This window comes from Bubalus kerabau, chromosome 14 (genome assembly GCF_029407905.1).
Source record: "Bubalus kerabau isolate K-KA32 ecotype Philippines breed swamp buffalo chromosome 14, PCC_UOA_SB_1v2, whole genome shotgun sequence".
Lineage (NCBI taxonomy): Eukaryota > Metazoa > Chordata > Mammalia > Artiodactyla > Bovidae > Bubalus > Bubalus kerabau.
In genome coordinates, this window is record NC_073637.1 from 23,230,802 (window position 1) to 23,246,746 (window position 15,945).

The 15,945-nt window shown below is 45.0% G+C and overlaps 1 protein-coding gene across 1 annotated transcript in view; it reads right to left on the bottom strand.

Moving 5' to 3' along the window:
* The window catches only part of ST18 (ST18 C2H2C-type zinc finger transcription factor), an 82,673-nt gene that overhangs the window by 32,242 nt on the left and 34,486 nt on the right, over positions 1-15,945 (bottom strand). Inside the window, exons 8-12 of the mRNA XM_055546385.1 lie at positions 11,206-11,340; positions 9,990-10,080; positions 8,929-9,033; positions 5,728-5,915; positions 3,311-3,522 (exon numbers count right to left, since the gene is read on the bottom strand). Coding sequence (XP_055402360.1) covers positions 3,311-3,522; positions 5,728-5,915; positions 8,929-9,033; positions 9,990-10,080; positions 11,206-11,340 — 731 coding nt within the window. The remainder of the gene's footprint in view (positions 1-3,310; positions 3,523-5,727; positions 5,916-8,928; positions 9,034-9,989; positions 10,081-11,205; positions 11,341-15,945) is intronic.

Consider the following 15,945-nt stretch of genomic DNA (forward strand, 5'->3'; position numbering starts at 1 on the left):
CTCCCTGAGGCTTGCCTCTGCTGTCTTATCTTACACATGAGTAGGGATTTTGCATATCACGAATTCAGTTATCCTGCCAAACTTGGGGTGAGTTATGACTTTGCACATAGCTTGAAAGAACTTGTATTAGCCCTGATGAGTGGGTATGAAGCCAGTCTTTAGGTCAGTGTCCTTTGCCTTGATTTTAACAAAGTCATGCCCACATGCAAGATTCGTAACTTGTTCTCCTCTCGGGCTCTTTAAACAACTTCTGAGAAACTCACTGGGGGAAGGAAAGGACCAGATAGAGGCAGAAGAAAATAAATCCTTTGTCAAAGTTCTGGTCAAATTCCCTATAGAATCACCCACACCTCCGCTGGACCTCAGGAAAGGCCCCTCTGAAGACCTTGCTCTCCTCCTGCAGTGACAACTTTTTTCGTCCTTCTTTAACCATAAGATCCTTGAAGGCAGGGTCTCTGAGGGACTCTACTCTGTTGGGCAGCCCAGCACCTACAGACTCTCCAGTTGGGACAGCTGAATCCTCCTGCCAGAATCTCTCTAGTCCATCAACAGTGCTTCTATGCTCAGCTCCAGAAGTTGAGAATGGGGGAAAGCCATGTATTTCTATATCCTGTTTTCCTAACTAGGAACTCAAGAGGTCTCTGAATTCTAATCAGCAAAAACAAACACACCAAACATGCACCATGAAGGAAGCCCTGCATCCTGGTGGAGAGAGAATCAGGCTAGTATTCATTGCGGAGTGAGATTGTTTACACTTAATCCTACATGAAACAAAGGGCACAGAGCAGAGGGCATTGCGGACAACAGAAACGGCCGGCACAGGGCACTGCTGGATTGGAGCCCATATTTCGGGGTTAATTACTTTGGCTTTTTCTCTCTCTCTTTTTTTTTTTTTTTTTTGCTACAATAATTACTTTTTGTGGTTTCAGGAATGTATGAGGTTCTCTTTTAAGGTCAGAAAATAGAATCCAACCAGGATAGAACTCGGCAAATCATTACAGTCGTGTGCAAATGCAGGCGTGGAGGAGGGTGACACAAGGTGACCGTGTAGGGGGCCACACTGATCCCGTTTACCACCCACGATGTCCAACGAGAAATGTTCATGGGAAAAAGGTTTTGAAAACTGCCAGCATCACAGATTCTCTAAAAACCGACTGCCGCACTTTCTGGCCCTTCGACTCTTATGGTCTCATCTGTGGCGGGGCTTCTGCAGTTAAGGTGTGGTTGACAGTTTTGGGGCTCGGACATTTGGGGGGTTCCTGTCATCTTTGTTGGATTCACTGCTTGACTTCAGCAATTGATAGAACGTGGAGAATACAAAGGTAAAAGGCAGAAACGCGAAGGAGCCAAACTGTATCTATCCACGGAGAGCCTTCACCCTACAACCATTCACTCAAGCAAATTTAAGTAGCGTTAGCCATTATAACACTGGCACTTTTCTTTGTGCGTGTGTGCTCAGTCGCTATAGTCATGTCTGACTCTTTAAGACCCCATGGACTGTAGCCCCCCAGGCTCCTCTGTCCATGGGATTCTACAGGCAAGATTACTGGAGTGGGTTGCTATGCCCTCCTCCAGGAGATCTTCCTGACTTAGGGATCAAACGCATGTCTCATGCCTTACAGGTGGATTTTTTACCGCTGAGTCACCAGGGAAGCCCCTTATTCTTACAGGACAGCCTAAACTGACAATAAAGCAAATAAGAAGGAAGACAGTTTAGCATCAATCCAACGAGCTGCACATTAGAATATCCCTTTAAAAAGGAGAAATGTATTCAGGTTTTTAAAAATGAATTTAAGAACAACCAAAGTTACATTCTAAAGGACCCAAAATCATTCATTTATGTAAATAATCTCTGACTGTGATTTCTGGGGAAATTGGAGTTTTCTTTATATTTTTGAGGCAACGTGTTTTTCTTTGTTTAAGGAACTCATTTGTTTAAAACAGTTTTTGAGTGGTTTTTGGCCACCAACTCTTCCTGGGGTTTACTTGGCTCAGACCTGTCCAGAAGCTAATTCTGATTCTTCTGTCAAATGCGCCATGCCACTGTGCGCCCTGCTCTCCTGAAGGCCTGGCACGCACATAGGTGAGCAGCTGACTGCACCGGGATGGGCTGAGCTTAAAGGGAAAGGGGAGCGAATGCCTGTGCTCACTGAGTTTGGGTTAGAGTTTAACCGGGGCATCTTCCACCCAGAGCAAGGGGAACTCTCTTCTCTAATCACCACTTCTTTGGTGGCTCAGATGATAAAGAATCTGCCTGCAATGCAGGAGACCCAGGTTTGATCCCTAAGTCTGGAAGATTCCCTGGAGAAAGGAATGGCTACCCACTCCAGTAGTCTTGCCTGAAGAATCCCATGGACAGAGGAGCCTGGCAGGTTACAGTCCATGGGGTTGCAAAGAGTTGGACACAACTGAGTGACTAACACTTTCACTCTTCTCCAAACCAGCCTGGGCACGCTCTGTCAGCTAGCTTCTCCCAGCTAGGTAGGAAAACAATTTCTTTTAACAGCCTTCCATGTAGACAGAAGTTGCTGGCTCTAGCTGCCTGCAGCCAGTTCTGGCACCCCCATCTGATGGCCACTGTTACTCTGAAACATCACGATTCCCTCCTCAAAAGCCAACACACAAAGGATCTTTGGTTTTTATTTTCATCAAGACATCCTAAACACAGATGTCTACTTCTCCTTGTTAGTTGGAGAGGAGAGGTTATTAGAGAAAGGTGATTAATTTTGTGAGCTCCAGAAAGATGGGGACCTTCAGAAACTTCCTAGAATTTGGTTCTGGATTTGAATTTGGGCCCTGAGCTCTCAAGAGCCCTTGATCCTTCTCTTGTTGACTTAATGGACCTAGGTTTTATGATGTCCTTTGAGAAAACTACAGCATCTCAGACCATTTTATGCTCTATGATGGTTCCACACACAGTAATGAGATGTCATGAATTTTGCCATGTTTTACAAGTGGCGGTTTCATTAAACACATCCCACCATCTTTGATTCTCAGACAGCGAACAGTTTCTGCTGTTCAGACAGATTCTAGTGCTGTTTGTGTTCATGCCGCTGTGGCCAGGATCCCAACACAAAAAGAGGTTTGGAATCCACTGGGCTCCCCAGCCAGTCTCCACACCCCCCACCCAGCTTCCCTGCACAACCAGCAAATGAGCCATGGTCTCCCTGCTCCTTAAATCCACCAGGCTCGCCCCTTCCCAAGACAAAGGGGGCCAGGCCACGGGGGTGGTGAGCATGGCCAGGATTGTGGAGGCAGCCTATCCTCACGGCGAGCCGCTGGCCCCCCTCCGGGCTCTTGGCCTGCCTACCTTGGCGTGCAGACCCTGCTGTCTGTTGGCGAGGATGTCAGCGGCTTCCCGGCAGCGGGTGGACAGGTTCAGGATGGCCGCAGCTGCTGCGATGTGGGTGTCTTCACTGCGCTGGCCGGAGCCGTAGGAGCTGGCACGGCCTGGGCTCTGTGTGTGGGCGCCTGCACTCGGCAGCCGGGGGGGAAATTTCCCTGGACTGGAAAAATGCTTCGCTGTTGAAGAGAGATTTGATTAGCAATTGCACAAACATGGATTTACTCATTAAATAGACTTGTTTGAAAGACAACTTCTTGCATTAAAATACGTGAAGAATACACAGAAACACAATCCATTCTCTCTGTGTACCTTAAATGAATGTTATTCAGATTGGTTTTCACTGGAGTTCATAGATCAAACAAGGTGACTGCTGAGAAGGAAGGCCTATTCTCTTAATATTTTTTGTATTATACGTTTTATGAGAAAAACTCTAACTCAGGTTACTGGGCACGTGCTCTGGCAGCACAGGTGGTAAAAATGGTAGATTCAAGTCTATGCTAGTGAAACTTATCAGGGACTAGAGAGGCTTAAGGCCACAACATCCGCAAACAGTGTAGGTACGAGAATCAGCGATCCCTGTGGAGGAAATGGACTGCTTCATATTTGTTCTCACACCAACAATTTATACTTAGATTCAGAATTGCATGCTTTGCTATTTGTTATGCAGGTTTGTTTTGTGCTTAAATCAGTAGCAGTTTCTCTTCCTCCAACTTGGTGGACCTGAGGAGATGATGAAGCTTTTTTTTTTTTTTACTTCATTTTTGTGTTCAGGTGCAGGGCAGCGAGTAGGGGATGGACTGAGCCCAAGTTCTCAAGGTGAACAGAAAAGCACTGAGTTATCAAGGCCGAGTCCTCCCTTATGCTTCTGCTATGGGTACGAGGGTGTCCCTGAGAGAATTAAAGATGTTTCTCTTTACTCTGGGTGTTTGCAAACATCATTCAGGGACCGGGAGGCACATCCAAAATTTAATGTGGGCTATAAAGGCATTTGGCTGTTTTACTGTATGTAGTGTTTATTTTAAATGTTTGATCATTATTTTTCATAAAATATAGTTTAAAGCATTACCAAATGTTATTCCTGTAGTTATAAAAATGTCACTGAAAATTCTACTTTTTAAACCAGTATCCATATTATATGAATATTTAGAAGGCTCTTATTAACTAGTTTCACCTGAATTAAATATATATGTATGTGTGTCTATTTTATATACATATAAAATAAAACTATCTGCATATAGATACAAAACACTGTGTGTGTATTTGTGTGTATAATTTTCCCCTTGAATCTAATAGGTTGTCATTGGTTACCTATGTTGGTTATACTTTATTTTTAGTAAGAACAGGTAAAACAATCTTTTAGAGTACAATATATTCTAGTTGATGGACACACTCCTCCCTAGTCTGTTTAGCCACTGTTGGGTTTTATACCGCATTCAAGTTCTTTGAAAAATTTGGTGATTCATATGACAGAAGGGAGAAACATTCTGTGTTCCTAAGAGCACCACATCTAGGTAACTATGTGTCAGATCAAAGGGAGCCCAGGGACCTGCACAACGCTGTGAAAAATTCATGGTCTATGGAAGGCTCCAACTGGGGGATTATTTCCCTTTGTAGAAATCATTCCTGGATTTATCCCCAGGTGAAAAATCTCACCTACTCATTAGAATATTCAAGGACTCTAAACAACTGGAGAAAACTATTAGTAAAAACATCAACTTTTATGTGTTACAAGTGCCTTTGCATTATGACTGTCCATACAAATGTGTCATTGTTAGAAAATGAACACATTTCTGCATTAATTCTTAAATCTGTGGGTGAACATCTCCATAGCCACACTTTTTTTTTCCTAGTAAAATCTTGATTTTTGAATTGTGAGTTTCCTCCTAGGCCTTTCACTTTTTCTCCCACCTTAAGCCTGAAAGCTTTTGCTAATGCAAGTAATACTTTAAGTAGTATTTCGCTATTTTACCTATTAGATTTTCATAATTTTAATATGAATTAAAATTACTGTATTATAATAGCTATTGCAGTTTTCAGTGTACTAAACCCAATCTTGGCTGAATGAGAATTAAATATTTTGTCAGAATTACTGTATTTAGATTCAACAATGGCACCATATTTGTAGAATAATTAAAACACAAACTATTCACCATATTCAGTGTAACATCATGTAACATCAATAGTACTGATTAACTTATTATTGTTATTCTTATTTTATTTCACTATATATTTTCTCTCCTCCCAGAAATAGTATATTACCTATTAAATATTGCTAAATATTACCAATAAATAATATATTACTTATTTAAATGCATCCCCTCCCATCACACACACATACACAAGATACATTTTGGGGGATAAGTACTGGAATTCAAGCTTACATTCAGGAAATGGTGGTGTTTTCCGACCTGTTTGTACAAGGGGGCATTTACCAAAAACCTGGGCATCAAAACTGGCGTAATCGAAGGGTATTTTTCCAAACTTCTCTTGCTCTTTTGACACCGTGGCTCTGGGCGACGTGATGGCTTGTGATCGGAAGTTGAATTCAATTTGCTTCACCAAGCTCGTCCTGAAGAGAGAGGCACAGAGCTTGAGAGAAATAGGAGGACACTCTCAGTGAGCGTCCCAGAGTCAGAATTTAAAGCAGGTTGGATATGTCACACCCGTGGATGCTACAGAGACATGCACTGGGGAAAAGCGCTGTGGTCACAGCCAGACAGGGTGGAGGGACAGGGAGGTGCTTTGGGCCCTGGGTGGCCGAGTCGGGGGGTGTGGGGGGCAGTTGTACATGGCTTGTCTGAGTCTCTCATCAGTAAAAGAGGGAGCATCATCCTCCACTCATTAATAAAGATGCTTAAGGAGCAAGTATGTAATGTCTATTTGCACTCTGATCTACTTAGAGAAAAGGGTCATGTTACTACCACCAGGGCACTGATAAGGTGCATGCATCCCACTGTTCATCAGAGTAGCAGTGAAAGTCATGGCCGTCGCTAGTGAGGAAATGTCATCATATTCTGTTCGGCAGAGCCAGCAGGACCCTGACATCCAACAGGGTCCGTGTCAGCACCAGAGACTAGATTTCTGAACCAGGAACTTCTGAGCCTTTTTACTTTTTATCCCCCAAGTTCAGATTAAATGCTTTTGCTGTGTTAGGTAGTATTTCAATATTTTATCTATTAAATTGCCATTGCTTCAATATGAATTGAAATTACTATAATAGCTGTCACATTTTTCAATAGAGTTATCTTAATCCAAGCTAAATATGACTTAAATATTCCTTTAGAATTACTGTCTGGATTAAACCAGGGCATCATGTCTATGTAGCACCAATGTCAACCAAGGAAAACACAAATGTTGTGTTGCTGTGGTCTAAGGCTAAAGAACACAAATATACCTTTCACAGTTTAGTAGTATCAAAATTTATTATTTTTCTTATTTTTCCCACCAAAACATACTTTGCTCATCAGAATGTCAAAGTTTCTGTGATATTTCTTGGATTAGGTAAAAACCTTTTGAGTGCTACATCAAAATATTTAAGTGATTAGTTGATCTTGTTATGGCATAAATAACTAGATTTATAGCCCTAATATTGCAGCAGTGTTCTAGCCTAAAATAATACGTCTCTTTTAAGTAATGGGCAAAATGAAATAATGCTATTTCTGCGTTTGATAAATAACCTCCTTAGGGAACTTCCCTGGTGGTTGAGGGCTTAAGAATCCAACTCCCAATACAGGGAAAACAGGTTCGACCCCTGGTTAGGGAAGATCCCACATGCCATAGAGCAACTTAGCCCTTTTACCACAACTACTAAAGCCCTCAGGCCTAGAGTCTGTGCTCTGCAACAAGAGTGAAAGAAAGTTAAAATGTTAGTCATTCAGTCATGTCTGACTCTGTGCGACCCCAAGGACTGTAGCCCACCAGGCTCCTCTGTCCATAGGATTTCCCAGGCAAGAATACTGGAATGGTTTGCTATTCCCTTCTCCAGGGGATCTTCCCAACCGAGGGATGGAACATGGGTCTCCTGTATTGTAGGTAGATTCATTACCATCTGATCCACCAGAGAAGCCCCTGTAATAAGAGAAGCCACTGAAACTGGAGAGCAGCTCCTGCTTGCCACAACTAGAGAAAGCCCTGGAGGCAACAAAGACCCAGCATAGCCAAAAAAAAAAAAAACAAAAAACTTACTAAGGGAGAAACTAGAAATACAGTAATACTGACAAAAACTCTTGTTATAAGATTTTTAATTGATAGCTACTCAGTAATTCATCATGATCTTTGCTTGACTTATCTTTTTCACTCATGTAATCTTGATTCTTGGCAAAGTCATGCCAATTGGCCCTTTTAATTAAATCTACAGAAGCAAATATTAAGGGATACCATATCTTAAAAATGTTCCTAATAACTGTTTTTCTCAGCTCAGTGTCTCAGTAACAACAATGAAGATCTGGTTATCTGTTGTAATCCTGAAATCGTTTTTTTCCTGCATGTGTGATTTTTCTGTTAATAAGTGCATCATTTCACACTGTCTGGTCCTCTGTCATTATTTAGGTGTATGTAAAGCCCTCCAAAGTGCTTGAGAATGTAGAGGACCCAGGACCAACAGGAGGTATTTTATTACAAGTTACCAGTTTGGAATGAATTTCTGTTTTAAAGAAACTATATGCATATCTGAAAAAGAAGGATGAATATACAGCATCACATATTTTGAGTGATGAGATTTATGAGATGGAAATGAAATCGTTCAGTCGTGTCTGACTCTTTGCGACCCCATGGACCGTAGCCTATCAGGCTCCTTCGTCCATGGGGTTTTCCAGGCAAGAGTGCTGGAGTGCATTGCCATTTCCTTCTCCAGGGGATCTTCCCGACCCAGGAATCGAACCCGGGCCTCCTGCATTACAGGCAGACGTTTTGCTGTCTGAGCCACCAGGGAAGTGGTTACGTCAACCATAAGGTGGTGCATGCCTGACTCACGGGAGGGCTTGCATTGAGTGACACAGAACTTTGATTAATACATGCTATCATATGAAGTGAAAGTGAAAGTCACTCGGTCATGTCCGACTCTTTGTGACCCCATGGATATACAGTCCACGGCATTCTCCAGGCAACAATACTGGAGTGGGTAGCCTTTCCCTTCTCCAGAGGATCCTCCCAACCCAGGGATCAAACCCAGGTCTTCCGAATTGCAGGTAGATTCTTTACCAGGGGAACCCAAGAATACTGGAGTGGGTAGCCTATCCCTTCTCCAGCAGATCTTCCCAACCCTGGAATCGAACTGGGGTCTCCTGCATTGCAGGCAGATTCTTTACCAACTGAGCTATCAGGGAAGCCCATGTTATCATATATTTCATATCTTTTTGATTCATCCACATTACGTAACTCTGCACACAGATTAATTTTAAGTTGAACTTCTGGAGGGTCTAGCAGTTCATTTCAGTGACATGATGATGAACTGGGCCGGCCTTTCAAGTGGACAGTGGCTGCTGAGCACTGAAATGAAGGTAGCCCATGGTGCTGACATGTGGGGGGCGAGGGACCCTCAGTGTAGGATCTCCGAACACAGGGAGCATAGGGGACTGTCATACCTGTGACCCTGCTCAGGACACTGTCCGGTTTTGGGAGAATCAAGCTGACTTTTGTCCTGGGACATTGCCAGTTTTTCAGCTGCAGCAATTGGACAACCAGAAAGACTGTTAAAAAAAAAAAAGTGGGCAGATCTGAGTCAAAAAGAGAATGTAATTTGTCTGGGCACCTACCTCACTCATCCTTGGCGTGCACCAAATGTTGTTGTCATAATATTAATAGTTCTCTTAGCACCATTATCATCCTAAAAGATCCCAGAGGGCTTTGCAAACTACTGTGTCAACATTTGTCCCCAAATCTCATCTCAGAGGTGATAGAAAACAAACTCATTTAAAAATCAAAATATTATGTAAAGGAGATATAACTGAATTATTTGGAAACTTGGTGATGTTTTAAGTATTAACAGAATGCACTCATCCAACAGCAATTGTCCAATTATAGCTAATTTCATGATATAATAGCTTAGGGCCTACAGGCAAAACGTTAGGAACTTAATTTTACATCTTAGTTTAAATGGAGAGTACAGAATATAAGTTTTCTGGCAATATGCATATGCATCAAATAGTATTTCATGATTACATAATCTATACATGATATATGTAAAACAATAAGCATTTTACCAAACTATTTACATGTATGCAATACATAAATGCACAAATGTGTTTTAAGTTAGTTGCGATCTCTGTGGAATAACTCTCAATCAAATGAAATGATGTTTACCTTTAGTAATCTGAAGTTTTATGGTGACTGCTTTAATGCACATTGGATGGGGTTCAAGAGAACCCCTAAGCCACTCTTTCCAATATCAAACAGCTCTGGGGAGGTTCAGAGCAGAGGTCATACTCTGTGTGTGTCCCTATATGAGTATCTACCCCTGGTGTTCAAATATGACATTTTTTGTTGGCTGCTCTATGAAGATTTCTAGGGAAATAATGAGGCATTTTATTTTTTACTCTCCACACATTGAGAATATTTCTTATCTATGTCAAGTGCTAACACAGTTGACAGTGATCCAGCAATAGTGATAACACAGGTTAAGTCCCTGGAGTCTCATTCGTATTACCTCCTGTGCGTGTTGCGGTTGCTGTTCACATGCCCTCGTCCCGTGCATCCCGGGGTGGGGCACTTGAGCACATTTTCATGCATGGCAAGAACTAAGCACAAAATAGCACAGAAAAGAAAAGAGCGATTTACTACCAGTACATCACATGCCAAGATACTGACATCTCAACTTCGCATCCAAATGAATTTAGTTACAATCCAGCTTGCTCCCTTCCCATACAACTTCGGGTTGAAGACCAGAAGCCTATGCGGATGTCCAGTATTAAATGTCTTTGGGGCGGCTGGCACTGAGACATGCCCATGAGGGCAGGTTGTGTGGCCTAAGAGGTGTTTCAATAAGAGGCTCCAAAATAGAGGATGGAGCCTGCAGGTATTTCAAAGCTTAGGAGCAGCTCCTCCCTCCCCTCTCCCTCCAGTTTTGGGGCTCATGGGGGGACATGGGTGGAGGGACCAACAGGCCTTCACTCTGCAGGAATGTCCTGGGTGACGCCTCAGATGCCAGGTGTCCCTGCTGCCAAGGAGGCAGGGGACACAGGTGATGCTCTGGAATCTCAGGTGAGAAAGGACCACAGGGCACACAGAGCATCACTCAGGCCTTTTATCTCCTGTATATTCTGAGGCCTTGACACTGGGGTCTTGCTCACTCTGGGGAGATGGCCCCACCTCGTGCTCTCTAATTCCCAGAAGTTGTAAACACTTTTCAAATGCAAACCAGACAATTGGAGTCCACGTCTGACATCCTCCCCCATCTGATTCTCACTCCAGGGCGCTCTCCACCTGTTCTAACCCCCAGCACCAGGTCCCAGACAACCACAGACAGCCCCCAAGCTCCAGAGCTCCCAGGAAAAATTCCAGCTGGTTGATCTGAGACCGGCTTACTTCAGCGAAGGCTCTTGCCAACGATTCTTCCCTGCTCTCCTCAACTCCCCACCTTCCCTGCTGGCCCTGGTGCTTCCCTGGAGGCCCCGCCTGGCCTGAGGAGCCCCCTCCTCTTGGGAACTGTGAGAAGCAAGTTACGTTTTCAACGTCAGTCATCTCTTGATCTGTTGGCCTCACTGCACCCCAATTTTTTATGAATATGCTGTAGTTTAAAACACCTGGCTAGATAGAAATTGTCTTGGCACAGAGAAAAAACTTAGTGTTTCCATGTCTAATCCCAAACTGGAGGAGAAAGTGGGCGATCCCATGGACTTCTTCCAGGGCCAGGCGGCACTCACTCTCCAGGGGGACCCGCACTTTGTGGGGGCACCCCGAAAGGCTGCGGTGGTGGGGGTATAGTCCCGTCACGTGCCCTGTGCCGTCGCACCCAGGGATAGGGCACTTGGTCTCCCTCTTCTCAGGCCTCGGTGAGTCTACGGAGGAATTAAACAGAAAGACAGCTGGTCAGTCCTCGCCCTCCCTGCAGAGAGCGGCCCTTGTGGGGGCGGCCTTCTCACGCTGCTCAGCCTCCACATAATAAACACTCGCCTCAAATCACCCTGAATAAGACCCTCCACTAAGACCCACGGGAGCAGAAAAAGTGCTTTCTCTCTGATTTTCTTGGTGTCTTAAGCAGAGGCTGAGACAGGGTAAGGGTGTGTCAAAACACGGTGATGGTTTCAAGCTGTCATGTCAGATCGTAGTTGTGAAAAGTCAGCCCTACACCAGAGGATGAGTAGGCTCCAGAAAAGCAAGAGAAGGAATTTATTTAAACCCATTTGTCTCTTATTGAGGGAATCTAGAAAAGCCAGGCTCAGCCATCACACGATGAAGAAGCTGTCCTATTTGAGGAGGGACTGCCTGGCCAGCCCAACAGGTCCTGGTGGCAGGTGCAGTGGCCCCAGGGCTCTGGGTTCCAGCCACATTGGGATTCTGACCTGACAAGAGGCCACCTCTTGCCAGTCCCGGCCGGTGGACAGGGCCGTAGGGGCCTGGGAGGCCCAGACCCCCGTGGTCGACAGCCCTGGATCAACTCGCAGCAGCCAAGGAGGAGAAGGGGCTATGGTTTCACTCCTGGTGCAGAAACTGAAGACAGAGGCCTGGCAAGGACGCATCCTTGGGGGAGACCTGCAAAGTGTGGGAGCACAGAGAGTGGAGCGGCCTGGAGTGGTTCACAGGGCGCTGTCAGAACATGGTGTGGGGCGGGGGTAGACCATATGCGCAGCTGTAGAGGAAAGGGACACCTAGTAACGCACACAGTCAGGCGGCCTAGAGGGCGTGGGTGGAAGACAGCTCAGGGTCCTCATTTCGCAGCACACCTGAGGCTGGGGGTTAGACAATATGTGTGAGTAAGTGTGTCTGTGTGTGCATGTGTGTGCCATCATGTCCGACTCTTTGAGATCCCATAAACTGTAGCCCACCAGGCTCCTCTGTCCATGGGATTCTCCAGGCAACAATACTGGAGTGGGTTGCCATTTCCTTCTCCAGAGGATCTTCCCGACCCAGGGATTGGACCTGTGTCTCCTGCATCTCCTTCATTAGAGGTGAGTTCTTTACCCCTTAACAACCGGGGAAGCCTGAGGGTTAGATCAAGGATTACATCAATACATAAAATAAGTGAGGACTAACATGAATATGTTTATACTCATGACTGAGGGTAGATAAGCTTAAAAGCGAAATGCATTCTCAGAGGTGAAATTGCACTCTTAACTAGTGAGTGAAGTGACAATGCCAGCTTGGGACAGGTCTGCCCCTCACATTCCTCACACTGGGGCTTCTAGAGAACCAGGACCAGAACGGGCAGAGAGGGCCTCATAGAAAGGACCAGCATGGTGCAGAGACTGCGGCTCAGCAGAACTCCATCGTCAGGAATCGGGGAACGCACAGTGCTGAGAGTGAAAGTCAACAGTCCACGAGGTCCTGCCGCAGGGAAGCCATGGGCGAGGGGTGCGGGCACGGTCTCAGCTGCTAGGACGCAGAGGGCCATATGCTCCGGCTCCAGAGGTGGCACAGAGCACCAGGCAGCGCTGCCCGATGAGTATTGTGGAGCGCAGACGTGCCTCAGTGTGACCATGCCACCCCAATTTTCAGAGGGTAAACGGTCCTGGGCAGATGGGCACAGCAGGTTGTGTGTAATGCAATTATTGGGGGTGGCGGGGAGGGGGTGCTAGTTTTAACAAAGTGGGAAGAGCCAAGGACCCTTGGAGTTAGAAGTGCTGCCTGGGGTGGGGGGCCAGGGATCGGCAGGGAAAGGATGCAGTTGGTGGGAAGGGACACTGGAATAGCCACTGTGTGTGTTTTCGGAGACAGGATTTAATGCCAGGATGTGGAGACTACACTGTTTTCTGTGAGAGACAAAGGGACGTATGAAGAGTTCTGACATGTTGCATGATTTTGTGGGCCTATTTTTCACTGAGTCTGAAAATGCTGCCAAATTTCAAGTTCGTTTGGGTACAGAATGTCTGCAAAAAGCTAGTCAAAACCCTCGACGTTTGATTAACATGAAATCGGGATGGGGGGTGCTAACACCCTAAGCGAACGCATTGGAAAGAAGAAGCAACCTGAATTCTGATGGCCTCCCTCCCTCGGATCTTGGCCAGGTGAGGCTGCATTTCCAAACCAGAGTGAGAAGTCTGGCCACGCTATCTGCCTGCCGGAAGCCAGAGGGGGTGTGGGAGATAAGGGAGGCTGGCCCCTGCCCAGGTGGGGGCTGTGTCTGCCAGCCCCTCTTCGTGGGAACAAATATGCCCACAGTGCTCTCTAGGGCCAGCCCCGTGCCTGAACCAAGCACAGCAGCAGCTCTGGGGGTGGAAGGGCTCTCTGGCCTGGCTTTTCTTTCTTCATTTTCTTTCCTGGATGCTGCTTAATGAAAATGACCTTGTACTCTGGTGACCTGACATCCTGATGGACTCGTGGGCTTGTTCCCATGGCTCCCCTTCACCCTGAAAATGTCACAGGCCGCAGAATAAATTATACGGTGACTCTACTTACCCTGCGACCCAAAATCTCCCTGTGGCTGGTGGCAGCAGGACAGCCAAACCTGGTAACTTAAGACCTGGGTGAAATGATACTTCAAAATCCTAGTATTCCTGGAGCGCAAAGTCCCATGCCCGAGGCGCATGGGAAATTAGTGCTAACTTGTCGTTGTTTAATCACTCAGTTGTGTCCAACTGTTTGGGACCCTATGGACTGTAGCCCACCAGGCTCCTCTGTCCATGGGATTTCTCAGGCAAGAATACTGGAGTGGGTAGCCATTTCCTCCTCCAGGGGACCTTCCTGACTTAGGGATTGAACCCGCATCTCTTGTTTTGGCACGTGGATTCTTTACCACTGAGATGCCTGGGAAACCTGATGTTAACTTAGATGCATGGAATATACTCTCAAGAGAAAAAAAAAAAAAAAAACAGCTCCTCTTATGATCCCACACCAGGGATGAGAGGAAGAGTATGAACCTGGACATTCTCTGAGAGAAGCCTGAAGCCCCTGCAGTCGGCTTCACTGTTCTGCCTGTTTCTTCCTGTCTGGAATGAAGTTCCCTGCAGGGACTTGACATCCCAAGGCATGACCTCACCCCCTACACACACACACACACACACACACAGGCTACACCGTGGATTCATCTAGTCCCATCAGCGATTCTCTAAGGCTCCACCATGACCTGTATTCCCTAACTCACATTCTATTGCCTTGCTAATTTTTGTAAACAAAAAACGTTTTAAAAGTTCTATAGAAGAGACCAAAGTATTATCATGTGTTTTAAACTGTGGAACAAACAAAGTGTCTCCGAAGTCGAGATATCAGTGGCTGAAGATGCCATCAGTTGCAAGAGGAAATATTATCCTGTGTGCCAGTGAGAAAGGAAAAACAATTGAAAACTGAATAATGGCACACCCTTCTAATTTTACAGAGATGCTAAAATGGGAAAACTGTGTGTCTTAGAAGGAGGAAATAGAGTGCTTTGGAAATGATGGGGTTTGGGAATAGGAAGTAAATCTCATCTTTTTTTCTGATTTTGTTGCTCATTAAAACACATACACATGCACACACACACAGGTAAGTTTCCAAGCTGAGTGTGAATGGAGTGCTCAGGGCTGCTTATACAGCATCCTGCCCCAGACTACATGCTGGTCCTTAATATTCAGCCCTTACAGTATGTACCCAAAGAACTACTTGTCTTATCCCTCACCAAATGACATTATTTTATTCTTTTTTTCCTCAGAAATGAGCTGCAACACAGTATTAGACAAGATTGCAGGTGAGTACTAAAATGGATTTAAAATACCCACCTGATTTCTCGATAAATTTCAGTGATCAAAACATCTAGCCAGATAGCACATTATTCTCATCAACCCTGTAAGTCCCCAAACTTGACCTTCTCTAGGATATTCCTCCCCTAATTCTGTGATTCTCAGATTTTATGGTGTCCAAGAGTCACCTCAGGAACTTGCTTTAAAAAAGCAAGATATGCACATGAAAAGATGCTCAACATTGCTAATTATTAGAGACATGCAAATCAAAACTACAGTGAGGTACCCCTTCATGCCAGTCAGAATGACCATCATTAAAACGTCTATAAACAAAAAATGCTAGAGAGGGTATGGGGAAAAGGAACCCTCCTGCGCCACTGGTGGGAATGTAAACTGGTACAACCACTATCGAGCACAGCAAGGAGGTTCCTCAGAAAACTAAAAATAGACTTACCATATGATCCAGCCACCCCACACCTGGGCACATATCTGGAGGAAAATGTGGTTTGGTTCAAAAGGACATATACACCCTAGTGTTCATCGCTGCACTATTCACAATGGCCAAGACATGGATGAACCTAAATGTCCACTGACAGAAGAATGGATAAAGAAGAGGTAGTACACACATACAATGGACTATTACTCAGCCATAAAAAAAATAAAATAAAATAATACCATTTGCAGCAACATGGATGGACCCAGAGAGTATCATACTAAGTGAAGTAAGTCAGACAGAGAAAGACAAACATCATATGATGTTGCTTATATGTGGAATCTAAAATAATGGTACCT